The 27,705-nt window shown below is 38.9% G+C and overlaps 1 protein-coding gene across 4 annotated transcripts in view; it reads left to right on the top strand.

Moving 5' to 3' along the window:
* The first annotated feature begins 49 nt into the window (after positions 1-49).
* Positions 50-27,705, top strand: part of AUH (AU RNA binding methylglutaconyl-CoA hydratase) — a 110,029-nt gene continuing 82,373 nt past the window's right edge. For 3 of the 4 annotated variants that reach the window (XM_079331151.1, XM_079331150.1, XM_079331149.1), the window contains exons 1-3: positions 50-348; positions 9,046-9,113; positions 9,211-9,298. In XM_079331151.1, coding sequence (XP_079187277.1) covers positions 126-348; positions 9,046-9,113; positions 9,211-9,298 — 379 coding nt within the window. In that variant the 5' untranslated portion in view covers positions 50-125. The remainder of the gene's footprint in view (positions 349-9,045; positions 9,114-9,210; positions 9,299-27,705) is intronic. The other variant, XM_079331148.1, reaches the window with a different exon arrangement.

A 27,705-nucleotide genomic window follows, 5' to 3' on the forward strand; every position in this document is an offset into this window, starting at 1 on the left:
CGCGCGGAGGGAGGGAGGGGAGGGGAGGGGAGGGGGAGCGGCGCCCGTGCGTGCCGCAGCCGGTCACGTGGGCGGCGGCACCGGGGCCGGGGCCGCCAGAGGCTGAGGCGGCGCCGGCAGCAGCGATGGCGGCGGCGCTGGGCGGGCTCGGCCTCCTGCGCCCCCGGCTCAGGCTCGCAGCCGCGGCCGCCGCGACCTCCGCCGCCCTCGGCCGGACCAGCCACCGCGCACCCCCGCTGCGGGGAGGCGTCGTCGCCGCCGCTCTCCCCTCGGCCGGGAGGAGCTACGGCTCCCAGGCGAAGGAAGAGGAGGAGCTGCGTGTCCGGTACCTGGATGATGAGCACAAAGGTAACGAGGGGAAGGCGGCTGTGCCCGGCCCGGCCGGGTGACCCCTGCGGGGCAGGGAGAGGGCGGCCAGGGGCGGTCAGAGGGCGGTGGCTCCTCCTCCTCCTCTCCGGGCCGCGGCCGGGGTGGCGTCGCGGGGTGCTGGGAGCTGTCGGCATGGCAGTGACAGAACTGGGTCAGCTTGGTCCCTCTTGGCTCTTCACAGCATCGTAGAGAGGTTTGGATTAGAAAGGGCCATGAATACCGTCGGGTTCTAACTCCTCCGCAGTGGGCAGGAACACCTTGTACTAGGCCAGATTTGCTTAGAACCCTGTCCAGCCTGGCCTTGAACACCTCCAGGAACGGGACATCCACAGCTTCTATGGGCAACCTATTCCGGTGCCTCACCACTCTCACAGTAAAGATTTTCCTCCTGTTATCTAACCTAGACCTATTCTCTTTCAATGTGAACCCATTCCACCTTGTCCTATTGCTACAAGCCCTTGTAAATAATCTTGCCTCATCTTTTGTGTAGGTTCCCTTCAGGTACTGGAAGGCTGCAGTGGGGTCACTTCAAAGCTTTCTCATTTCTACGCTGAACAGTTTCAATTCTGTCAGCTTTTCTTTATAGGAGAGGTGTCCCATTCTTCTCATCATCCTGGTGTCCCTGTTCTGGATCACTCCAGCAGTTCCACATCCTCCCTGTGCTGGTACCCCAGGGCTGGGTGCAGGGTTCCAGCTGGGGTCTCACAGAGCAGAGCAGAGGGGCAGAATCCCCTCCCTCCCCTGCTGCCCACGCTGCTCTGGATGCAGCCCAGGACACGTTTGGTTTCTGTGCTGGGAGTGCCCATGGCTGGGTCATGTCCAGCCTCTCACCCACCAGCACCCCCAAGCCCTTCTCACAGGGCTGCTCTGATCTATTCATCCCACAGCTTGCGTTAATACTGAGACTTGTCCTGACACAGTTGCATCAACTTGTACTTGGTCTTGTTCAACCTCTTAAGAATCCCATGGGCCCAGTTCACAAGCTTGTCTAGGTTGCTGTGGGTGACATCCTGTCCTTGAGGTGTGTCAACAGCATCACTCTTCTTTTCCAGGGTACTGCAGCGTATGTACTGTGTTTGCAGGGTACATTTCTCTGAGCTGGCATTTGTTGAGAACATGAAGTTTAGTGGCAAACTTCTAGAATAATTTTGCTGGAAGATATAGCTTCAGTATTCTCTCATCTCATGCCACTTTCCTAATAACTGTCTCATCCTCCTCCTTGCTTTTAGTGTTGTCAACTTCTACTCACCTTGTTCTACTCAACTATATCAAGAGTCTTATTTTAACTCACCTGGTTAAAAAAAGAAAATTTGTGCTTAGTGACTTGCAGCCAGTGCATCACAGTACAGAGACTTTGTACTTCCTCTTCTGATGTGGTGCTCACCATATTCTGGAAGTGTTCCACTTGCTTTAGTGTTTGTCACTTTTTTGTGGATACTGCAGGACTAGGAATAGTAGAAACGAAGTAAGTGCAAACTCTCTTCCTGAGGGTTTATATTTATAGCCATGGTGTTATATCTGCTTTTATGGAGAGGGCCACAGTATAGGGTTTTGATTATCTGCAGCACATTAATCTCTTTATATGGAGAATATATCCTGTCACCACCATGTGTTGAGATGCACAGTTTAATTTACATCTTTGAGCACATTAACTCAGCCATTTCAGACCTGGTGCCAGTTAAGGCAAATGTCCATGTGTTGAGTATGTCTATACATACATTTGTATACATACACACACACGTAACTTTGAATTTTAGTATGAGGGGTAAAAGAGTATTCTTTCTTTTTGGGGGAAAACTGGTATTGTGCTTTCATCTGAGGGCACTCATTTAGGATTGATAGTAAAGATGATATAATCTGATCCTGACATTTTCTTCTGCCTTATAGTTTTGTTCAAACTCTTTCACTTCTTTTAATATGCACTACTTTAGTCCTTTTTCAGTCAACTGTGGGACTTGGAATTAGTTTAAAACATCTATTCTAGTTTTTTGGGATTATTTTAAGTTAAAGAAGAGACAAGACAGGAGCAAAGAAAAGTTGTAAAATGTTACAAGAGTGTTTTTCCTTATTTATTACCACAAGAAGTGATAGAAAATACAACCATCTTGCATGGTACTCAACTTTTACTTCTATTACACAACAAACATACAATAATGCAGCATGTTCCGGCTCTTGGATCAGCTGGGCATCATTGTTTTTGTAATGTTATGAAAGTGTTTCTTACTGAATATGTAATCTAACATCCCAAAAGTGAAGATACTATTTCTAATGTTAAAGCAACTGTCACTATTATAAGGAAGGATTCAAACATTGTATTTTTAATTAATGAATTCTCTTAAGCAGAAGGAATTTTCTTTGGTATTGTCTTTCAGAAAGACATGAAAGCAAACACTGTTGCAAAAATATAAGACCAAGGATGTAGAAATAAGCCAGAAAGAGATATAAACTTCATATGCCTTCAGCAGCACAAAGAGCAGGCAGGATTTCTGCAAAACAAACATGGCTCTGCTTCCTCCCTGTAGTGCTACCACACACCCTCCTCTTCACCTTGTATGCCAAGTTCATCTATATTTATCTGCTTACAACATGTAATATCTCTGCTGAATGAGGACTCCAGCTCTATAAACACTCCTGTGGTCTTTCTTGGTCTTTTCTACCCTGCCATTCCTTGATCTACCATTTCATGTTCTAGACTTTCTGAAATGCTGCACTGGTGCCCCCATGGCCTCATCACACCATCCTGTTACATCGTTCTTGACTCACAAAGGGTCAGACCCCGTTCTCTGACTACCATTTATGGCACACACATGCTTGTTGATGCTGTAGTTGTGCTCTTGCACATGTGGAGTGTTTCCATGTTGCTCAGAAAGGGATGTGTTGTTAATACTGGGGAGGAAGGAAAACTGGCTGCACTGCCTCACAATTTTGCCTAGACAAATCTTTGCCTGTAGGCAAAGTTGCACACTGTTTGGCTTAATATCACTTCCACGGGATTTGCATACCCTAGGTGTTGGGTAGTTGCTAAACATGGATGAAAATGAGACTATATTTGCAAAGACTAGTTATTGAAATTTTAACTCAAGGTTTTCCAGCTTCCACATGTGACACCTGAACTAGAATACTAAAGGTGTGAGATTTTTGAAGAATGTGATTGAAAAATAACTATATTCTGTCCATGTTGCAACGTGTGAAGCTCTTAGTGTCAATTTTCTCTGAGTAAATATGACTGTCACTGTGTTAGTTTTTTAAAATTAAGTATATATCTTTTACTTTATTTGAGATTCTATTTGATCATCACTAGCTGAAATATATTACGGCTGTTGACATTTCAGAACTTAGCCAAATTGCATTAGTGTTCCTATTACAAATTTAAATGAAGCTAGTGCTTTTGATTTTTATAGGTACAATTGGGAGAAATATCTTTTTAGTGTTGACTCCAGTGTTGCAGTGTCACTTACTGGAATGCCATAAAAATATTTATAAAATTTAGATTTTACACTAGAATGATCCTTATGGTCAAATTTCCCAGCTAGTTTTGGTTCTGTTTAAAGTAAGACAGCTTTTGGTCTTCATCAGTTAGAATTTTATTGTATATGGAATGGGAAAAAACAAATCAGTCTTGGTTAAAGTTGTTTGCTCAGAGTTTGAAAACTGGTAGCTGTCTGATAATTGGAAAAACTTCCCTTTCTTTTGCTGTATTTAAAGCAGGACTAAGCAGGTGAGATCTACTAATTTACAAAATGCAGAAAAAAGTTAAATCAGAATTAAGGGATGAAAGAGGCTCAGGTATGGGATTTTGAAGAGTCTTTTGGTGCTTTTAAAAAGTGATGGTTAGTCCAAATCTTTGTGATTTTTCACTGACATACTTCTTGATAAGATCATTAATGAAAGCCACCAGAATTGTGCATGATATATTCACCATGTGTTCCTGTTTTGCTCAAGAAACTACTTTAGAATAATAAAGTAGTCCACTTGTCTGCCTTGGTTTATCTGAGTAGTTAAGTGACACAGGCTTAAAAATAACTTACTTTGATCCTCCTTCCAGTTTTCAAAGCATAATTCAGACATTTTAAAATAATTTTTGTTAATTATGGAAAATTATGTGTGTATATATTTAATGCAAATAAATAATAAAATAAATTAAAAAAATTCTGCAAGTACTTCATATGCAGATACAGTGAATCTTTTGAACTCTGACAAACCAACTAATATAATTTTAAAGACAAGTTAATTTTTAAGTAGCCATTTAAATATGTTTCTACTAAACATTGAGGATGAATGTTTCAATCTTTAAAATATGCAAGGTAAAAGAGATAAAAAACATTATTAAAAGATTTCCTGTGTGATGATACAAACAGCAGTTAAACCAGTGTCTTATCTCTTAGCTTTATTCCAGTATTAAATTTAGTGTATGCTGTGAAACCAGGATGTTTCTGGGAATTTACAGATTTTTTGAAGTGTTTTCCTGATATGCATGTATCCTTATTTCGGTACAAGACACTGCTTTTATTATTCTTTTGTTTTATATTTTAACTTTCATTTTTATCATATAACTTTTTTAATATAACTTTCTTTGCTATTTTTTCTCTTAAACACTTAGAATTATACCACAGGCAGCTTTCTCTTTGGCAGGGGCAACTTCTAAATAGAGAACATATTGAACATTTACATATGCTTTGCCTCTAGTGGTTGGCTAGGAAAGTAGTATACAGGAATATTGCTGCTTATACTAGACAATGCTGGGAATCGTTTCTTGTAAAGCCTAGCCAGTTAAGGTGAAGTTAGTTTTCAGTATGCAGATGTTTTTCAATAGATACACATTATGTACTAAAGTGTGTCCCAGAAATAATGTGGGGATGACATTAATATTTGGTTTAGCATTATGTGAATGCTTGTTCCTTCTTAGTAGATCTGTCATGTTTTTGATACCATACAGATACATGAACAAAGCAAATACTACTACTACTACTATTACTGCTACTTATTTCTACTTACATTTACTAATTATTACTTTTTAGTATATTTTCTCTCACATGTAGACTTTTGAAACAGTTATTTTAAATTATTTTGGAAAACACATATATATGTGTGTGTTCTAGGAAGAATGAATCATGATTGCATGCTTCAGATGGCAATATAACAGATATTATTGAAAAGTCACAATAGTCAGGTCAAGTCCCTCTTGACTGGAAAAGGGGAAACATTGTACCCATCTTTAAAAGAGGCAGGAAGCTGGAGTCTGGGAACTAGTGACCCTAGAGCCTCACCTCTGTGCTTGGAAGAGTCATGGAACACATCCTCTTGGAAGCTGTGCTAAGGGACATGGAGGACAGGTAAGTGATTCAAGACAGCCAGCACGGCTTAACCAAGGGGCAAGTCCTGCCTGACCAACCCAGTGGCCTGAATGATGGAATTCACTCCATCAGTGTTCAAGGCACTGGCTACAGATGTCATTTATCTGGACTTCTGAAAAGCCTTTTGCAGAGTTCCCCACAACATCCTTCTTTCTAAAGTGGAGGGAGATGAATTTAATGAATGGACTGTTCAGTGGATGAAGTTGAGAAGTTGATTGGATGGTGGCATCCAGAGTGTAGTGGTCAATAGCTCAGGGTCCTATTGAATGTCAGTGACAAGTATCTTCATCAATGATGTAGATGAAGGGATTGAGTTCACTTCAGCAGATTTTCAGATGACATCGAGCTGAGTGGTGCAGTTGACACATCTGAAGAACAGGATGCCATCCAGAGGGACCTGGACAAGCTTGGGAAGTGAGCCCATGGAAATCTCATGAACTCTAACAAGACCAAGTACAAGTTGATGCAACTGGGTCAAAGCAACCTCTGGTCCCAGCCCAGACTGTGGGATGAACAGGTCAGAGCAGCCCTGTGAGAAGGGCTTGGGGGTGCTGGTGGGTGAGAGGCTGCACATGACCCAGCCATGGGCACTCCCAGCACAGAAACCAAACGTGTCCTGGGCTGCATCCAGAGCAGCGTGGGCAGCAGGGGAGGGAGGGGATTCTGCCCCTCTGCTCTGCTCCGTGAGACCCCAGCTGGAACCCTGCACCCAGCCCTGGGGTACCAGCACAGAGAGGATGTGGAACTGCTGGAGTGATCCAGAACAGCCATGAATATGATTAGAGGGATTGAGTACCTTTCCCGTGAAAAAAGCCTGAGGAAATTGGGATTGTTCATCCTGAAGATTAAGCTTCGGGGTGGCCTAGTGTGACATTCCATTTTTTGAAGGGAATCTGTAAGAAACATAGGGAGGGACTTTAAACTGAAAGAGGGCAGCTCTAGTTTAGATATTAGGGAGAAATTCTTTACTGTTAAGGACTGAAACTGATTACCCAGAAAAGCTGTGGATACCCCATCTATGGTGGTGTTAATGGCCAGGTTGGACAGGCCTCTGGATAACCTGGTCTAGTACAGGGTGTCCCTGCAGAGTACTTGGGACTAGGTGATCTTCAAGGTCCCTTCATCCTCAGGATGCTCAAATCTTGCATTAATGGAATATCAGAACAGAAATGACTCAAATGTGACTCTGTGTTTTATATATATATATCACTGCAATATTTAGGCATCCCTTGCAAGAATACCATCTAGGTATCCTTTTCCTCTTGACATACTTGCTTAGTATTTTTTTTATACTTAAATGAAAACAACTGAGTGGGTGCCATCTTTATCGTTTACTTCTGTAGAAGGAAGCAGAAATGGTAGATATAATTTGTCTTCAAGGGTCATTCGTTTGTAGGAAAAAATCTTTCAAGTGCTTTAATGTTATCTGGAGCTTCCTTTTGAAAACACTATTGTTGGTGGTAGAGTAGCAGTCTTAGGGCTTCAGTGGGGAGAAGAAAAATTCAAGTGTCATTAAGCATCGTTGCCATTAAGTATAATAGAGTCCTTCTGAAAAGTACTCTATTTCCTGACTGGAGTATGGTTTGGGATAATAGATCTCTAGTTTATTAAAGTGTGGGATTTGGAGTGCCTGAAAATCAAAGTGAAATCAGGGTGAAGGGTCTTTTTTATGCTTTAATGTGGGATGATACTTTTGCCTAATCTACTTGTGTTGAACATATGGAGTATTTGAATTTGGAGTGATCCTCCTCCTGGAGAAGAAGTTGTAACAGCTGAAAAAATGTGCTACAGCACCACTCCTTTTTGCTTAACAGAATATAAACAGATCAAACACTAAGTGCTGAGTAATGACCTTTGCAGGTGGTCCTGTGTGAATATCTCCAGCCATAGGGATAAACATGGGAATTCAGGCTTGTAGAACAAGGGGAAGAAGGTCATTTGGGTTGACCTGACTCCACGCCCCTTTTGGGAGGTATCTGTGCTTAGCAATTAACTGTACCTTAAGAGCAAGAAAGGCGTGCACACTATTTTTGTTTGGATTTTGAGAGTGGTAGCTAGCAAATGGAAGTCTTTGTCTTCAAGCTGGTTACTGCAGAAGGAGCAGGAGCTCTTTTAAATCTTGTCTTGTGTGCATGCATGTGCAACATACATTCAGGAGGAAGGAGAGGAAGGGAGCTCGAACTCTAATGGGTCAGTCCTAAGTGAGGACAGGTTTTCCAGAAAATGGAAAACCAGTTTGCACTGACATGACAAGGCTACAAGAGCAAGATGACATACAGATTGTACATTTGAAGCTGAGTGGTGAAGTAGTAATCATCTGGGCAAACACTGAGTTTTTGGAATTTTGTTTTTTCATATCGTAGGTTGATGGCAATACTGTGAGCATTTTTGTTTGACATGGAGCTCCCTTTCTGCTTTTCATTCCTAGTCCTGCCCTAGTCCTTTTTTCTCCCTCATCCTTGCATTGTCTGCAAAAAAAGTCCTGATTGATAAAATATTACCAGGGCAGGATAAGTTTCAAACTCTGGGGGTTGTGTTGGGTTCCAGCAGTAATTGTATAAATGGTTGCTACAGTTGTGGTAAATCTAGGGATTTCCAGAATAGACTTTTCAGAATTTTTCTCTTTGATAATCATGCCTGTTAAGGTGAGGGGTGCAAAATAAAGACAATTTTTGTTTCTGCCGCAACATTCAAACCAATGCACAGGTAATCAGTCAGTAAGACAACCGATCTGTAACTGGACTAAGGGAGCTGTGAATGTTTTGGAACCATGTACCAAGCACTGAGCTTGATTTTAGTGTTTCAGGGGAGAATTTTTGTTTGATTTTGTTCCTTTTTGAACAAAAGTATGTGTTTCCCATTGGTGGCATTCTTTCTATGTTTATGACATACTTTTACCTGTATCGGAGTTGCTGGTCTTTGCTCTGGTAGCACTTCATGCTTTAGGAAATCTCTGGATATAGGCTCTCTAAATATGGAAATATATGCTTTACAATTAAACATTTTCCTGATTGCGTGTTAGCACTTCATGCTCAAACACAAAATGTGTGCATGCAGTTTGAAATTCTACATTCAACCTTTGTAAGCACTGTTTAACTGGAGGTGCTAGGGCCATATTTTTATTGAAAGTAAGTGTAATTTCTGTTGAGTATTGAAAAGAATAAATCAGTTTATTTTCTTTCAGAAACTCACTAGTGATTACACTGGCATATTTTTTTCAGTCCTCAATGCCTTTGGTATAATTTCAAAATAATAATAATTTACATAGGTGATACATATTTCACTACATTGTAACAATGATGTGATCTTTCTTCCCCTCCAGGAATTGTGGTGCTTGGATTAAACAGATCTCATGCCAAGAACGCACTTAGCAAAAATCTTGTAAAAATGGTAAGTGAAAATAATAGTTTTTGGTATAAAGGTGAAATAATGGAATGAAGCACTTTAGAAAGTGTTTGGTTATTCCACTTCCTCCTTTTCTCTGTAGATGTCAAAAGCTGTGGATGCTTTGAAATCTGATAAGAAAGTACGAACTGTTGTATTCCGGAGTGAAGTCCCGGGGATATTCTGTGCTGGTATGAAAACTTAATTTTCCTGAGAAGCTGGAAATCCATGTTCTCTTGCTGCATTAAAAAAAAAAAAAAAAAAAAAAAAAAAAGCCCAGATTCCAAGGAAACGTGTCTTTTTCATATATTCATCTCAGTAACAAATAGAACATTTTAAAATTATTTTCCTCAATTGCTAATGCAAATCAAATATTTGATTTATTATTTCTGTGTCATAAAGTATTTCAAAATATATAATAGTTTACCCATGATGGTAAAAAATCATTTAATTAATTAATTGCAAGTGTGTCAGAATAAGGTGCAAGTAATTTTAGAGGCCATATAAAAAGGCTTTGTAGAAAGCTGTATCAAACCTGTCTTTTAAATGCATTAACTTGAACTTTAATTAAAGAAATATATGTAATCTTAAAATTTTGTGATTAATATGCATGTTACTGCAGGCTGAATGTATTCTCAAATTAAAAACAAATCAAAACAAAAAACACACATCTCAACCCACATATCCAACAGAACATGCATCTTGCAAAAGTGCTCAGAAAAACAAAAGCTCTCAACTACCATATGCTAGGAAACAGAATTTGCTGACATATCAAGATCAATTCATACAACAGTATCTTTTATGACTATCAAGTGAATATTCTTCTTATTTAAAAATGTTTCAACTAGTTCTTACTTTATTCAAATTTAATTTACGTCCATTTGAAACAGAAACAGAAGTAAACCAGTTTATTCTTTTAATACATTAATAGAACTGTCAAGAAAGAGATCACTTCTGAAATTTTCTGATCATTTATTTAGTTGTTATTCTTGATAGCCCTAAATAATGTAATTTGATTAGTTTTAAATGCCAAGTAGTTTTTCCAGTTTTTAAAATATGTAGCATACTTAAGCACTTTTAGTTAAGTTTCAAAATCTTTTTGTTGCTTTTAGTAAGCCTGTTCTCATGCAGATAACAGTTTGTTACTTACGAGACTTTTGAAAACAATTGCTGTGGAAAAAAGGGAATAATCAATTCAGTATTTAGTAATACATATAAACAGGTTAAATGTGTATGTATTAATCAGCATATATAATTTAAAAGTTGTATCTTGTTTTAAATCAAGAAGTTTTAAGTTTTAGTCATCTCAGAAAAAATCCTGTAGTTTTGAAATTGAAGAAGAATGAAGCATCAGAGCAACACATGCAAATTGTTAAATGTTATGTAGTTGAAATAAAAAGATTGCTGTTGGGTTTTTTTAATGAAGTTTTTTGTTTGACATTATTGAATTTTATACTAGTGGTATACTGGAAATAGGAGAGCAGAAATATAATTTTGAGAGAATGTATCTCAGGTATGCTACTATTATTGTGCTTATGAGTGCCAAGTACTTCTCCAGTATTCTTTATTAGCTGTCTCTTTTGAGCTGTTTTGGTATAAAGATTTAACATAGTCATTGCTGCTTGTTTGTCTGGATTAGAAAACCAAGCAGTTCAGAGTATATATAAACACATAACAATAGAGAAGATACAAGGACATTAATAAGGAAAATTAATCCTTAAAAGAAGACTGTGAAAGACAAGGGCTGGGTAACTATATCTGGGTCTTAATCCAGGGAATAGAGAAAGGGTGACAACTAGGTGTCTGTAATTTTAAAAAAGTAAAACAATCAACCTAAGACAGGAGGTTCCTGGAGCTGAACAAGTGAAATAAAGGATGTTCCAACAGTGGTAACTGAAATTTAGACTGAAACAAAATACCTGAGGCAGAGTTTGTTAATGAAAATTGGCAAAAATTGCACAGTGGATGGATGGATGGATGGATGGATGGATGGATGGATGGATGGATGGATGGATGGATGGATGGATGGATGGATTGCTTTGTTGATACGTGACATTAATGGGTATCTCTAAAGAGAACGATAATAGAAGAAGCATGGTGAAATCTGGAAAAAACAGTTTAACAGCTTAGGGAAGTAAGATGAAAAGAGGAACATACTGGGTGTAAGAAGGCAATTTCTGGAGGGGACTCAGGAAATTCAGTAGAACAGAAGAAAGTGTTTTTAAAGTTAAATGTTAAAGAAGAATATGCTGCTTAAGAACACTTAATTTCCTTAAAAAATGCAAGTATCATTTTGTGAAATGTCACATTTTCTTATGTCTTACACTGCTATTTAGTTAGGCTAAACCTGGAATGTTTTGGTTTTTTTTTTTTTTATTTCCTCAATAATGTTTTCTTGTTAACGTGTGGGAATGTATGCTTTTAAAAGTACACTTTTATGATTATTTTTTGGACCACCATCTGATGTTTTACAGACCGCATATTGGGAAACTTTGTCCTAGAATGTAGTTCCTTTTATATGTGGAATGAAGTCCAAGATCATTAAATCCTGCCATTCCTTAGCTATCAACAAATATCTGTGAAAGCCACAAGCCAAGTGTCTTGTTTCCTTCTAAGGCCTAATCAACAAAACATGACATCCAACCATTTTTCTCTAAGTAACAGTGTGGATGATTAAAATATTTAAACTCTGTTGATGGCTGATGTAGATTTGGGTATAATTTCAAATTATGGTATTTTCACGCAGTGAAATCAGCAGGGGACAGAAATGGAATTGTATAAAAGAATGCAAGAGATGTACCAGAAATTATATCCTTTCATTTCTGGATAAAAATGTACTTTGAGTCATTACCTACTCTTTCCTTTGTGTCTTCTCTTTTATACTTTATACATCCATGGGTGCAGAAAGTTCCTCATTAATGCTCTAGTGCTGATTAAAAGGGACACCTAGAAGTCAAATCCTTCAATGTCTGGGGTTTAGGATGTCTATGATTATGCATAGACTATGTCTATGAGTAATTATGCCTATGAGGTCTTATTGTACTTCGATTAGAAGTGCTCTGGCACTGAGTTACTTCTTGGATCCTTTCTTTCTACATCTGAAATCAAATAATCACTTTCTGGAGTGAACATGTATGACCAGTCCTGACCTATGTAAGTCGAGGCTGTGTACTTGCACCATTCTGCAGGTATACAAAGCAAAGCAAGTCTGTACAGAAGTCTTTTAATTTCCTTACAATATTCCATTCTTGAGGAAGGCATGGGCTTGTGCATGGAACAAGGCAAGTGTCTCATGGGTAACTGTCTGTGATCAAATAATCATGGACTGTGCAGTGTTCACACAAGGGAAATTACATTCACACAGATGGTTTGAATAGCTTGATTTTTCATTATTAATATAATTTTAACATATGTCTATTAGTGATATTGCTGAGATAATTTTTGTGAGCAGATTTTTAGGCTTTTTTAATCTTCAGAGTGTTTCGAGAAGTAAGAACGTGTGATAGTGTTGGGTGATATGGTATTGTGAGGAAGAGAGGACAGTATCCACAAGTTGTTGCAAAATCCAATTTTGTGTGTTTGCAGAATGGGAAAGGTTGAAAGAGACTTCAGTGAGCTCATTTCATCCAACCTCACTGCTGGATCAGGGTAATTCTGCAGACAATCTTAGACCTTCTGATTTTAACTGCATGAGGTTGGAAAAAAGGTACAAATAAAATACATTGTTTAAGAACACTTTTTTTTTTTTTTTTAATTTGTTTTCAGAGAGCATTTGAGAATGGTTTTGGTCCAAAGAATTGAACAAGCTAATATTGCACCTTAAAGCTTTTGTTGTTCAATTTACTAAGGCTTTGAATAAAAGCTAAGATAATATTTTTAGAACTTCTAGTTCTAAGCTATTAGTTTAGTCTAAAATGTGGCCTTTGGGTATGTTTTGGCTGAAGCTGTAGACTGCTGCATTGTTCTAGGTCTCCTGCTTTCTTCTATTTTTTTCCATCTCACCCACTCTTGTCAGTGTGTTTGATGATGTGAGATAGGGATTATGCTATGTTTTGCAATTGAAAACTGTTTCCTTTTTAGCAAGTTTTATGTGTTGATGGTTATAGTGATTAAATAAACAGATTCTGATTGTATTCTTTTCCTCTACCTCTTTGTTGCTGTTCCTTGTATTGTTGTTTTTCTTGGTACTGTCATGTTCCTCCAGCCCTCTTTCCATGTCCTGGTAAGAGGCATTAAAAAACCATATTCTTTATGTATTTGTCTCAGGTAGTAACTTACTGATCCATAGTCCATTGGTTCAGTTTGCAGCTCATGAATAAATAAAACTGCTTGCTATTGTTTTACCATTCAGAGTACTACCTCTGGTGCCTCAAAAACCAGGACAGTTGCTTAATTCTTATTATCCAAGTTCAGTGAGAGTTCATTTCTCTTAAAAATTCATTTGAGTTGTCAGTTTCCCTGCAGTCTTCCCTCCTTGATATGCAGAAAAAAATACTACTGTCTCATAAAGGAGAAAAGGACTAGAGGCATGCACTTCTTCTGGATTTTGATTTGCCTGGTAAAGTTAGGAGAGCTTTCCGATGTAACTTCTAACTTTTTGAGGCTTTTGTGGTGACTGTGTTTACAGTGTGTTTAGAACAGTCTGTCTTCAGTATTGTTTTCTCAAAGTGAGCTGGACTATATGAAATAGAGGTTGTGAGTCTGATGGATTATTTGCTTTGTATATGTGTGCATACAAAGAGAGCAAGCTCTGGAACAATTTTTACTTGACATATTTGAAAAATGTTCTTTGGGGACCTTATTTCAAAAATCTTCGAGACATATCAGAATATAGACAGTTAACTTTTTGCTGTTGTTGTTACAGGCTTTCAAGACAGTTTGAAAAATTTAGATATTTGAGCTCTTTAAACCTCCTTGACCTTAAAGTTACTGCAGCTTGGCCAATAAAGTCTCTTCTTGGAAAAGCAGGAGAAATCTCAATGCCAGAAAAAAATCGCCATTTGTGGTGTGAGTAAAGCCAACCCAAATGCTTTTCCTGTTGGCATAGTTTGTCTGCATCAGAATTTTGTTTGCAGAAGGGTTGAATTGGCTAAATGAGTCTATTTCCCGGCTGCCACTTCCAACTGGTGCAGTTTTTTTGGCAGAAGTTTATGAAGCAGACCAGCCTGGTAGAGCAGATCCTTGAAGACTTCTTTGTTTATGAGATTTTGATATGGAGGAGTAGAGGAGTTTCATAATAGCTCTCAAATACTTGACCTACTCTTATTTTTATAGAACTAGCAGAAGTAGTTGCGAGGTATTACTGTGGGTGTAGTCTACTTTTTTCTTTGCAGTCTCTGTTAAGTAAGCAAGGAGGAGTATATACTTTCCCAGACCATATTTGGTTCTCCAGATTTCAGCTCCTGCACTAGAAACTGAGAAGAGATTTTGTGTATTACTCCATTTTTCCCTCTTGAGCATTCAGATCACACATGAAAATGTTTTAGTGTCTTCTGAATATTTCTGTTGCTGCATGTACCTTTCATTCCCCCAAATAAATGCCTTGTAGCTAGGTTCTTTCCTCTTTCTCATTGGAAGCTTTCACCAGTGTTCAGACTCCAAGTGCTGTTAGCTGCTTGTAGACTGTTAAGCTTAAAAACAGTAGCATTTCACCTAGAGCAACATCAGTGATATGAAATGCATTAGGTTGGTCAGCCCTGTGGCAGCTCTGTCTTGTGAATGAGTGTTACATTTTGATTCTACTGTCTGCATTTGTCCAGCGTAGATGATTTTGCTTCTTAATTTTGATGTGGTCTTTCTGGAATGACTAACTACTGTCATGATTTTCTAGAGCACATATTGAACAACTGAGCCAGTAAAGAGTGCAGATAGGGTTGTGGTTTGATCCTCTGGTCTATATACAGAAAAAGAATCCCAGAAAAAAAAAACTGGTTGAAATATCTTTCCTTTGGAAGTACCTTAACCATCTAACTCCAAATGTTCCTCTGCCTCCTACCCTGACAACACATACTAAATTTCAGAAGAAATTGGAATGAAAGTGGATTTTTCAGAGCAAAAAAAAGCAAAAATTAGTTTTCCAGGAGATTTTTCAGTAAGAATATGAAAATCTAACTCGGTTAATTTCTTTTAATTTGCAAAAGGCTGATCCATTCCTGATGAGGAAACAGGCACAAGGAATATGGTAGGAAATTGGGTGGGACTTAACAGTGCGGTCTTCAAATCAGCATCTAATCAACTAGGAAATTTTAAGCTAAAAATCACTTGTCTGTCTTCTCATTGGTTGATGTAATACTTTACTTGAGAAAATGATAGAATTTGGTTTCCATTTGTTCAGCTTTCTGAAAGTTATTCTCTAGTTGGGAATAGAGCTTTTTAACCAATATATTTAGTTCACATTCACATTCATCTCTCTGAGAAGAGACCAGGAGTTATCTTGCTTCTTGACAGAGCAAGCTGCATTCAGCTCCAAAACAGACCCATGACTGTCCAGTGCTGTCTTTAAGAGATGCTGGTGACACCTCTGTGATAACATATATATTTAAAATTGTAAAGAACCATGTGCAGTAGCCATGAGAGAGGCGTGTGAAAAAAATGCAAGAGGAGCAGCCCTGCAGATCCCCAGATCAGTAGCAAGTAAGGGAAGAAGGTACTGCCAAAGGAGAGATCCCCTTGCAGCCCAAAGACAAGATCATGTCAAAGCAGATGGTCACCGTGGAGCTCATGGAGGACCAATCTGCAGCAGATATCCACGCTGCAGGCCATGAGGAACCTCATGCTGAAGCAGGTGGACACACCGTGATGGAACCTGCAGCCCATGAAGAGCCCAGTCAGGAGCAGGTTCCTGGCAGAGTTGTCCATGGAGAGCATATACAGGACCAGATGTTCTGGCAGTTGTGGCCCATGGGGTACCCATGCTGGAGAAGTCTGTTTTTAAAGAACTGTGTCCTGTGGAAAGGACCATGCTGAAGCAGTCCTTGAAGAACTGTGTCTCCCGTGGGAATGACTGTTGTGTGGGAGGGATTTATGCTGGAGCAGGGAAAAAGAGTGAGGAGGAAAGAGTGGCAGGGGTGAAGTGTTATGGTTGAATTTCAGGTCCCATCCCCCTTCCCTTTTGCTCTGCACAGCAATGGGGAGAGGTGGGCGAGGTAGTAATAAGGTTAAGCCAGGAAAAAAACCAAGAAGGAATAGTGTGGAGAAGATGGATTTATTTTGGTTTTTGTTTTTCACTGTCTTTTATTGGCAATAAATTAAATTTATCTTTCCTAAGCCCAGACTGTTTTGCACATGGTGGTAGCAAGTGAGTGATCTCCCTGTCTTCATCTTGATCCATGACCTTTTAATTGTATTTTTTTTCCCTGTCTTACTGAGGAGACCCTAATTTAACCTACCACATCCAGTTATTATGGATTTTTCAGAGTAAGATTGAGGCAAGACCTTTGTTCTTGAATGAATGAGTGTGGATTGGTTATATAAAATCTCAGAGGAGCTTGTGTAAAAAATGGTCTAAAATAAAAGTAGTCAGGAAGACTTCTCTCCAGTTGAGTGAATAGCGACCAAATCTGTAACTGCTTGGGTCTTTTGTCCATCCCTTACTTAAGGTGCAGAATTTTTTTCTTAAGTATGTGTATGGCATCTGTTTAGATGACTCACTCTTCCTACAATGTGTGCTCTGAAGACTTGTGTATGAAATATTGTGTGTTCTTCTCTAGTTTTGGAGTTCTCTAATGACAACTTCAGTTTAGTTACTCCTTTAGAATCAGGAGCAATTTATAAAAGTATTTCTGTCTAACTGAGATTCAATGTATTCATTGTTTCACTGAATACAGACAGTTTGAATTGAAAGTACTTTCAACCACTGTGTATTTGTCTCCTGTGTGAAATATTTCTAAGGGCCTAGTGGAAGTAGAAACAACTTAATTAATAACTAAGATTACCACAGCATAAACAAAAAAAACAAACAGAACAAAACAAAACAAAACAAAAAAAGTTCCTGGTAATTGGATGTATTTAGCTGCAATTCTAGTTGTGGACATTTCCATGGCATTTTTTTTCCTTTTTTGGTCTTGAATGAGCTGTAGACCATAGCTTACTGTGATTTGTGTGCACAAAATCAAAAAATCAAATTTAAAATCAGGTCATTAGTGAAAGATAAATTATGAGATCCAGCTAGAGAGTTATCTTTTTAGCAGTATTTTTCCTTGGTTGATGAAATTTTGAGATTTGATTTTTCAAGCTGATGAAATAGAACATCTCACCATTCTTTCTCTTGTGTAGCTTGTAACATCTGATAAAAAAAGGAAATGTAAAGGTTTATTTATTCCAATGATACAAGCATTGTTCTTTCTTCTTCCTCAATAGAATTGAAGCTGTCTTCAAGTTGAGATCTGTGCTATTACTTAAAGTTGACTAAAAAGATCCAAATCTGTCTGAATTGGTTCTCTAGTTCTCTAGTGTGGTGAGCTTTGCCAAACTGAATCAACATTTTGTAGACAGTTACCGAATTTGATTGATCAAGCTAGTGCTTTACTAGTATAATATTTACCAGAGGCTGGACTCTGTAATACAGTTATGTAGAAATACTGCACCTACTTTTGTTACTGGAAATGTGGGATTATTTTATGTGATGGATATCTGTCTTTAGAACTCATTTTGAACTGCAGAAGGCTATCCTATATTTGGTGTCACTGAGCTGGCTTCTGTGTTCTGGGAAGTACACAAGGAGGATTAAAGTATATCTTTGACTATTGGAGAACATAGTGAGGGTATTGTTTTATCTGCTGATTAAAAAATACATTTTTAGAAATTTTTCTGTTTTAGTAGTTTAGTTCTGCTTAAGTAGTTGACATTTTTTCTGTTAGAGTAATTTAATGAAAGTCTTAGGCTTTTTGTCCATTACAACAAATGCACACAATTAATGTGGTATTTTTCTGGAAATATTCTTTCCAGTGAACACCACCTAAAATATTAAAAGTATTAATTTCTAGGTAAAAAATATATTTCTGGGGTAGGTTATTTGGTTAGTTCTTTATTCAGAGGAGGATAACAAGAAAGTGAATGACTTTCCCAAAGCCATTAAAAATTATAAAAGCATGGGGAAAATTTATCAAATTGAATGGCTAAGATTATTAAATTGAAATATTAGGTACAAAGTAATTTGTTATGTCTGGAGAAGTAGTTACAAATAAACATACTGGTCATAAGAGAAATTTATTTGTTTGGGTTCTGTTGCTGGCAGTCAGAGTCATCCTCAGGATATCCTCTGAGTAGTGGTACAGAAAACCTGGGGAGACAAAGGTGTGAAGGAAACAGTTTTTGCTGCTTGGGAATGTATCTTTAATGACTACGTATGTGCTGCAAATGCAATGCCTTTGATTTTTGATTTTAAAAAGTAGTTGTATACTATTTCTATCAGGTTTATCTCAACCTGTATTTTCTAGGTTGCATGAGTAGATGATTTCCTGTATTTCATATAGTTGTTACAGTTGATTTGACTTTTGAAATATAGTGCTTGAGGCACTGCTTAGGACTGCTTGGAAGTTGCATTCAATTTCATGTATAGGTACTCACATGCATCACACTTTTTTTCCCCCTTCCTTTTTTATCTTGTATCATTGAAGCATGTAATTAGAAGACTATTGGCATACATGTAAGAAATTCCCGTAATTGCTTACACGTTAGAGATATGTAGATGAACTTGACTATCGTAAAGAAAAACTTAACTGGAAACCTGCATAACTATCACCAGACCACTTTTGCTGTTTGTATGTAGATCAAAGTAAGAGGACTATGGAATTCAGTGCTGCTGAAGTCTTTGGTTTGGTGGGGTAGCCTGTAGTGGACAGGATGCTCTATCTGAACAGGATTGTTTCCATGGAAGTGAATAAAGTTTTCTTGTGATTCTCCTGTTCAGAAAAATTCTTAGTATGGTATAATTTTTCATCTTTAAGCAAACTATGGTCTGTGTCCTGCATGGGTATTAAAGCTAGATAACTGCTGACTTAATATCTAAACCTACAGGTATAACTGTGTAGTCATCATTGGTATCTTTGGGCTCATTTAAGTCACAGGGCAGTTCAGATGAGTCCTCTGATATCCTTGTTTGTATCAACTTTCAGATTTCAGTACCTCTCTGCAGCTATTTTGAAGTATCTGAGTTTTTCCCTCTGTGGTTGATGTATATACTAATAAATGCATTAATTGCTAGTGATCTTATCCTTAAAATGTGAACTGGGCATGTCTGGTTTAGAGTTCATTTCCCATGTAGCAGCCCATATGGTGCTGTGTTTTAGACTGGTGATCAGAGCAGTCTTGAAAAGAAACCAGTATTCGTGGTTGTCACTGAATAGTGCTTGCACAACATGAAGGTCCTCCGTGCCTCTCACTGTGCCAGTCAGTCAGCTGAGGATAAGAAAGAGGCTGGGACAGGGCACAGCTGGCACAGCTGATGTGAATTAAGCAGGGAAATATTCAGTAACATGGTGACATGCTCAGCCCTAGAGTTGGGTAGTTGGTTTTTCAAAGTAGACCTTGCTCAGGACTGGAGAGACATTGGTTTGCTGGTGGGCAATGACTGCTTCTGCATCATTTGTTTTCTTCTTTTTTCCTCCTTGTGCTTACTAAACTGTCTTTGTCTCAGCCTGCAGGGTGGATGCCCCTCTCCCTCTCCACTGCTTTTGTGGTTCTTTTAATTTTTCCATCCTGCTCTACAGTGAGAAAGCAACTGGGTGGGGACTTACCTGTTACCCAGAGTCAAGCAGTACAAAACTATGGCTTTGTATGACATGAAAAATGAAACCCAGAGTCATTAGTTGGATTAGTTCCCGAAATGTCCTGTATGGTAATGAATACCAACATTGCTATAATGCTACTGTACTCCTTTTTAGCTTTGCTGGAGGCATGCTTGAAGTCACTTTAAGCCTGTTCGACAGGTGTTGCAGCTCTAGAGGGTTATTCTTTTCCCCATTCTATTTTCAGAATACAGTGGTGAATTCCTAATTAAGAACTTAGTATTTAGGGAGATGCGCCTTAGCTATTTTTAATCCAGAAGTACCATTAACACTCTACTGGTAGAAACCCTTTTGGAAAAAGATTATTTCTATACTTCTAACCCTTCATGGTTAGCAGTTAGCAAAACTCTGAGAGATGGTTTATGGATATTGTTATTCTCACCACTTCATGTTAAATTTTTTCTTGAAGTCTGGAATTGCAACACCTTAGAATTTTAGGTATTAAATTGTGAATTTGAGGTATATTCCAGAATTACAAAATAAAGTTTGACTGTCTTTCTTCATAAGACCTTCATCAGCAATGTGGTTTCACTTCAAGCCTTTAACTTCAAATCCTGGAGTGGAGAAAAAGTTGTCTATATTTAAGAATGAAAACATTCAAATTTTCACTTTTTTTTTTTTTCTTTTTTTCAGATCTCTTGAGAGCTTGGTTAGTATCATAATTGGCATTAAGACAATCCAGGAAGTTATCTTTCCAAATTGCTTGCACTCTCTGTAATAAATACGTTTTTAGGTTTCCAAGACAACTTTGCATATTGTGAAGTACAGCTTTATATCATTGCCCTGAAAACACAGAGGATGGTATTAAGTAGAATTCTGTGTTTTTGTAATAGCATGTTGTTCATGGTTTGGCGATTGTAATAGGTTAGTAGCAGTGCTGAGCAAATTTATTGAGTCCAGCAAAATCCCTGAAGGTATTTAAAAGATGTGTAAATTTGGCACTTAGGGACATGGGCAAGGTAAATAGTTGCACTCAATGATCTCGAAAGTCTTTTTCAGCCTAAACAATGCTCTGATTTCATGACACAAGAGCAATTTTGACATGACTATGGTGGAGGCTAGCTATTTTAGTTAATGTAATTTTTGCTGTTCAAATCTTTGTTAAAATGAGAGCAATTCATGTTCATAGATCAATTTTTTTTTCAGAACTTACACTCACTCTTCTATATGAACTATATAAAATGGTTTAAACTTTGTGGTTTTAAAGAGACTAAAACAATGTGAAGATCAAACAGGAAGTTACATATTATAATTAGCCTTGGTCATACTAAATTGATAAAATAAATTTGGCAAGGCCCTGGTAAATGCATTTGTTCCTAGATGAGGAACTTAATTTCTCTTAGTTTCTATTATGTACCTCTGAACATTTGACTTTCCACTTCAATGCCTGAGGTTCAGATTTCTTCCATAAATATTAAGCCAAATTGAGTAGTCACTTCCATTTGAAATGCTCATTTCACATCTGTAGGTATTCGTCATTCGATTTGTGAAGAAAGGATGCTAGCTTTCTTCACAGTTTTCTGAGGCAGATTGTCACAGTACACTGTGTGAGTTAAGTAACACTTTTCTCTGGAGTACTAAATGCCTGTGGCACCTGATTTCTTTATTGGTGATGGAACTGAGCCTGCTTAGCCATTTATATCCTTGGCAGAGAAAACATGCTGGCAAAAATAATCTGATCTCATGTGCTTGGTGGTAGTGTGCTGGAAATAGAATACATGTGCGCAACACATGGCAAAAATAGCTATTACATGGTAAAGAATTCTTTCCCATTTGCTTTTGAAAAGAGTGAATAAAAGTGGCATGTAGCAGAGGTACTTAGTCATGTCTGAATCTATAACATTTTCATCTTAAAACTCTTTGCAACAGTCAGTTTCACATCTGCTTTTTTAAATGGCTTAGAATTGGACATAATTCAGCTATATATATGTGTGTTAATTGACACAAATATGAAGAAAAACTTCCAATAATTAAATATTTTTACTCTCTTTTCTTGTCTTGGCTTTCAATTGGCATGGGTTCACTTTAAGAATACCTTTGTTGAATGTTTACTGCAGTAAAATATTTTATTTGGTAGCGTCTAAATTTAATGTGCAACTTTTGAAAGCTGAAGAACAAAAAGTAACAGCATTTACATAAATGTAGAATGGAGTTGCTTATATACATGTATGTGTAACATCACCTTTATGATATATTCATGAAGTGATGCAGTAAAATGTAGAGACCTGTCCATAGTGCAAATTTTTTGAATTTTGTGTGTAGATTATTTTTAAAGTGCAGTCTGTGGACATTTGTTTTGAACATTTAAAAATTTATTGCAAAATTAAAAATTTATTTTTAAAAGTGTACAGGTAAGTGGGGAGTATAGGATTATATTTGTTGTAGTTGTTAAGGGTTATGCTCACTAGAAGGCCTGTGGGAAAGGCACAGCTGCAGGGCAGACGTGTGGACAGCACATGAAGGGGAAGCTGGCTGGGTGATGGGAGGCATGGACAGCAGCACTGCAGCTGAGCTGCCAGTGGGTGCCTGCTGTTAGGTTCTGGTCATGTCTGGTGGAGATTAAAGGTATAAAAAGGTGTCGATTTCTGCAATAAAGTGATCTTCTTCAGATGCATAAGGGGGTCTGTGTCTCTTTGTTCCTTATTGCTACGAATGGCTGGCCTGAATCAGGACCTATAAAGGTGGTGAAGGCTGTGCATGACACTGGTGGCAACTTCCACTGGGTTTAGGGATTGGCCAACCAGGAAGAGTCTGGGGAAGAGCTCAAGTGTGCACACCTCACCTATCAGGTGAGTAACCAGTGGAAGCAGAATGGGAGGTGGAATGTCCCTGGAGCAAAGCAGGAGCTTGGACCAGTCATGGGGGCTCCTATATCAGCAAATTGTTAATATTGCTGATGTGATATTAAGCACCCTGCTGGCTTGAGTGTCCAATCACGTTAAAGATTTTCCCCTTAGTAGGGCCCCTTCCATCAGCAGCTTGGCAAGCGGTAGGGCAGGGACTTTTTGATATCAACAAAGAGGGTGATGCTGAAGCTTGCAGGCACTTCCCTACATGGGGACAGTCATGGTGGCCATTAAAGGAAGCTGCGTGAATGTCAGCCATTACATGGCTTCAGAAGCCAATTCCCCTGAGCCCTCACAGTGCCACCAGGACCCCTATCCCATGCATCAGGCTAAATTAACCATGCCCCGCAGAATTGCCTTACTCTGATAAAAATCCTTCTGCAGTTGGCCTCCACAACATGGAATTCCCTCACCACAAGCAGGCACCGGACTTACTTCTTGCCCAGAATGATGATGTTGTAACCCAGCGCAGAAGTGGAGGGAAGCTGCGATGGAGGGAGGTGACCTGGCAGTCGTTACTGCCTGTCCAGTTATATAGGCACCAAACCAATACCCAGCTTACAGAGAGCTAGGCTACAAAGTAATTAAGGAACTGAGTACGCTACTAAAGGAAAGGGACATAACTTCCTGTCGTGTCCTAAGTTACTTAGAGTCCATAAGTACTGCATCTGTCCTCATACCTCATGACTGGAAAAGCGTAATGAAAATGATATAACAGTTACGCAGTTTGCAGTCTGGATTACCATGAGCTGTGTCCTACACAGGCGGAAGTCCTGCAAGATGAAAACTCACCAATTGCTGTCATGCAGCTGACCAGAGAGGGGCCTTTGTGCAGCCCCTACAGCGCAGGCAGGCTATCCATGTGACATATATGGTATCAGCACCTGCCTAGCCCTGCAAGCCCTGCAGCGATTCCCAGGGATGGCTATGGATTCCAAGATGTCTTTCACTAAGATTTTAAAGGGTCCAGCAGAGTCGTTTGTGCAGTTCCTGGACAGACTGCAAGCTGTGCTCTCCATAAAGTTCATAGCAATGAGGCCAGAACTATTCTGTGGCAGCAGCTTGCTTTCATAAATGCAAATGAAGATCGTGGAAAAGCATTGCTTGCTGTTTGTAACCCACACACTTGTGACAGAGCAGGTATGGTTAGGGCATGCCAAAATGTGAGTACTGCCACTCATTTTACTAACTCTGGCCACGGCTTTAGCAGCTCACTTCCATGTTCTGAACACATGGATGGGAGGTTATTTTAGAAGTGGTTCAATGGGTGATTTTAAAAAGGATTGCCTTCAGCAAAGGGACAGGATAAAATACCACCTAGAGATTGTCCCTGGTGTAGAAGCGGGAAGCATTGGGCCACTGACTGCTGTTCATGGTACCCTGTAAAAGGGAAGGTTGTACAAGTGGGAAACTTCTGGCAAGGCGTGAGTGCGTGCTATCTGGAGAATCAAAAAAATGTGGGGCAAAATACTGGCAAGTGAGCTCCTGTCTACAGCCACAGGCAGTGCAGTGCTGGACTTCACCTCCAGAACTGAGAAAATTGGAGGTGGGATCCTGATAAATCTGTGTACCTTGCTGTAATTTCTAACCACTTACCATTGTAACTGATTCATCATATGCTGCCAATATGGTATTCCATTTAGAGTCTTTCTATTTAAAACATGTTAATAACTATCTTTTGTTACAGAGTTGAGAACCTTGTAGACCTTAATTAACAGCTTTCAGGAAGAATTTTATGTGTTAAAAGTTTTCTCCCACACAGGTTTACCTAGCCCTAATACATCTATGCAGATATCATTGTGATGACAGGGGTAGTACCAAATTCTTTAGTACAAGCCAAGTTACCCAACAACTTTTTCTACCAGAATGCTCTCTTTGCAAGCAATTTCAATTAACTTTTTGTCACAAACTTGTGATATTCTGTTGTTTTGTCCTTCCAGTCGTGGGGTTGTTCCTGCTCCTTTAGCAGAAGGCACTAACCTCCGAGGTTTGACTTCTAACTTCATTTGGCAAACTGATGTCACCCATATTGCAGAGTTTAGGTACTTAAAATATGTTCATATATCTACTGACACCTATTCCTATTTCCTAATGGCAGCTGCTCACACCGAAGAGAAGGCCCATGGACTGTTGGGCACTGGCTTACCTGTTTTGCCACTCTGGACCTTCCTAACTCCATCAAGACGGACAATGGACATTCCTTTATCTCGGAGTGAGCTCTTAGCTTCTTGCAGCAATGGGGTGTGTCTCACCATAAGGACATTCCCCACCCTCCCACAGCGCAAGCTATTGCCGAGCGTGTCCATAGAACCCTAGAAAACATGATTGACAAACAAAAGGGAGTTGGGGTGCTGTCATGACGGACTGGCTAAAGCCCTCAATTTGTAAAATCAGGATGAAATAGGACAGACGGCATGCGAGAGACAGTATTCCTTAGGCACAGATGCTTGTCTAAGACTCCCATAATGGTGTAGGACTAACCAGGCAATGGGAAGGACCCCTGGACTTACTCACATGGGGAGAAGGATATGCCTGCATTTCCACAGGCCGCCATGTGGCGTGGGTTCTGTAATGGTGTGTGTGACCTTTTGTTGCACAGTCCTGATCCCATGTGTATATATATAATTGCTATGTTATAGGCATATGTTACAGTTTTTGTAAAGTTGTTATACTTATTATTGCTGTTGCTGTTATTAATGTTTAAGGAGTTGATAAGCTTTTTCTATGTAGGTTTTCATTGCTTAAAAAAATGGAAGGAGGAGATGTGGAATATGGGGTTATATTTGTTGTAGTTGTTAAGGGTTATGCTCACTAGAAGGCCTGTGGGAAGGGCACAGCTGCAGGGCAGACGTGTGGACAGCACATGAAGGGGAAGCTGGCTGGGTGATGGGAGGCATGGACAGCAGCACTGCAGCTGTGCTGCCAGTGGGTGCCTGCTGTTAGGTTCTGGTCATGTCTGGTAGAGATTAAAGGTATAAAAAAGTGGCAGTTTCTGCAATGAAGATGCATAAGGGGGTCCATGCCACTTTGTTCCCCATTGCTACAAGGTATGAAAATGAAGAAATTCTGAAATTTATATCTGGATTTCCTCCTTGTAAAATTTTTACTTTTTTGCTAGTTAAGTACTGATTCCATGTGTGTGATTTAATAAATAGAAATAAGTGGGTGCTTCTGTTTATACAGATCAGGAAACTCTTTTGTTGTCTTGCACCAAATTTATAAGACAAGTAAAAGAAATGCTGTGACTTCTAGTCAGATCCTGCCTGTTGTAATAAAATGCAGTTTTCCCAAACATATCTTTGAGAAAAAGCTGCATTGGTACTGAAGTTGGCTAAGAATGAACTTCTAACACAATTTGAGGTATTAGAAAGCAGGCGTTCTTTATTGCAGGTCTGGACACATTCAGAGGCCTTTTCCTCTAATTGAATGTGTGTCATGAAACTTTACAACAGGGTATTTATTCCATCATGATCATACATATTCATTGCAGCACACTTCCTAGGTAATACATAAACATCACCTTTCCTAGAACTAATTTGCATGCATCTGCCTCCTACTGGAAGTCCTTTTATAATCCTAGAAGCTCGTCCACAAGGGTCTCTGTCAGTCATATTCACTGGGTGCCCCCAGTGTTGTAATGACTGCCTTGAACTTCCCTTAAGTCATGCGCTATTGTTTCTTGTTACATAAGTTTGCCACAAAAACCACTTACGTTCCTCCTTATCTGTTTATCCACTGGTCCCAGCTACTAGTTTAGCATCCTGTATGTCTACTTATACATTCTTTCATCTAATTTCTTTGTTAGAATTTGAGCTTTACTTTTCAACTTCAAGGCATTGAAAATTTCTATTCTCTGTTGTCTGTCAGTAGGTAAATAATTAGTTGTCTACAATTTCCCTTAGCATCTTCCAGTCTAATATATGTAGTTCATATTAATAGTGAAGCACCAGGGTTTTGGAGGATGTAAGAAATTTAGATCTAGGACAATATTTTTTTATATTTTAAGATTTCTTTGTGGGGTTCTTATTACCAGCTGGAACTTACTGAATACATATGGATGGACATGGTTTTTAAATGATTTGTTCAAGTGAGCTCTGGGTGCAAATATCACGAGTCTGTGTAATTTGTTGAACCCCTCCAGATGGCAGGTAATACTTGTGTGTTGGATCTCCTTTTCCATTCCTTTCCTTTCTTTCTCCACAGTAATTTGCTGACAGGTCTATTGGATGGTCTTTTAAAAATAGAAGAAATCAAATATCTGTGAAGTATTTAAATATAGCAAGTCCTTAAAAAATAGAATTCAGTTTGCAATATTGGTGCTGAAAATATATTCAGTGGGTGGGAATTTTTGCTATTTGCAAGCTCTTTGATTTATTTTTCTGAGTCAGTTTGAAGCCTTTAGGGACTGGGACTGGGAGTAAGGGGAAGTACTGCTTGTGAACTGCTTAACTTGGTCTACTAACAAATAGAATTGCAGCTGCTGTTTTCATATCTGAGTTTTGTGTGAACAAAGGATAATTAAGAGATGTTCCTGTTCATGGGTCAGATACTTACTCGTTCTTAGTTTCACACAGAAGATCTGCTGTGAATAATAGGAAGACCTTATCCTTAATAAATGGTGCCATAGTATTAATTTGAGCCAGAAATGTTTGTGCAGGAATACCAGCCATTTTAATGGTTTTTTGTTTTTTTCTTTAAAGGCCAAGATTTAAATTTTCTGAATAGATGTAGAGTGGGCAAAGCTTTTAACCCAGAAGGTGCTTCTTCTCTTGTTTGGGTTTTCCCCCAAAAATCTGTGTTCTTCTTACCTAGTGTAGCATGAAAAGTTTCTAGTCAAATTTAGTTTTTATCTCATACAGTCTTTCTAAGGCCATTACTTTGCGTCTTCAAGTTTGTTTGCAGTCTGATGTATGTACAGAATAATTATTTTGTAATTTGGGGGCAACAGAATATGATTATTGTTGC

The sequence above is a fragment of the Erithacus rubecula genome (genome assembly GCF_903797595.1).
Source record: "Erithacus rubecula genome assembly, contig: SUPER_Z_unloc_2, whole genome shotgun sequence".
In the NCBI taxonomy this organism is placed as follows: Eukaryota; Metazoa; Chordata; class Aves; order Passeriformes; family Muscicapidae; genus Erithacus; species Erithacus rubecula.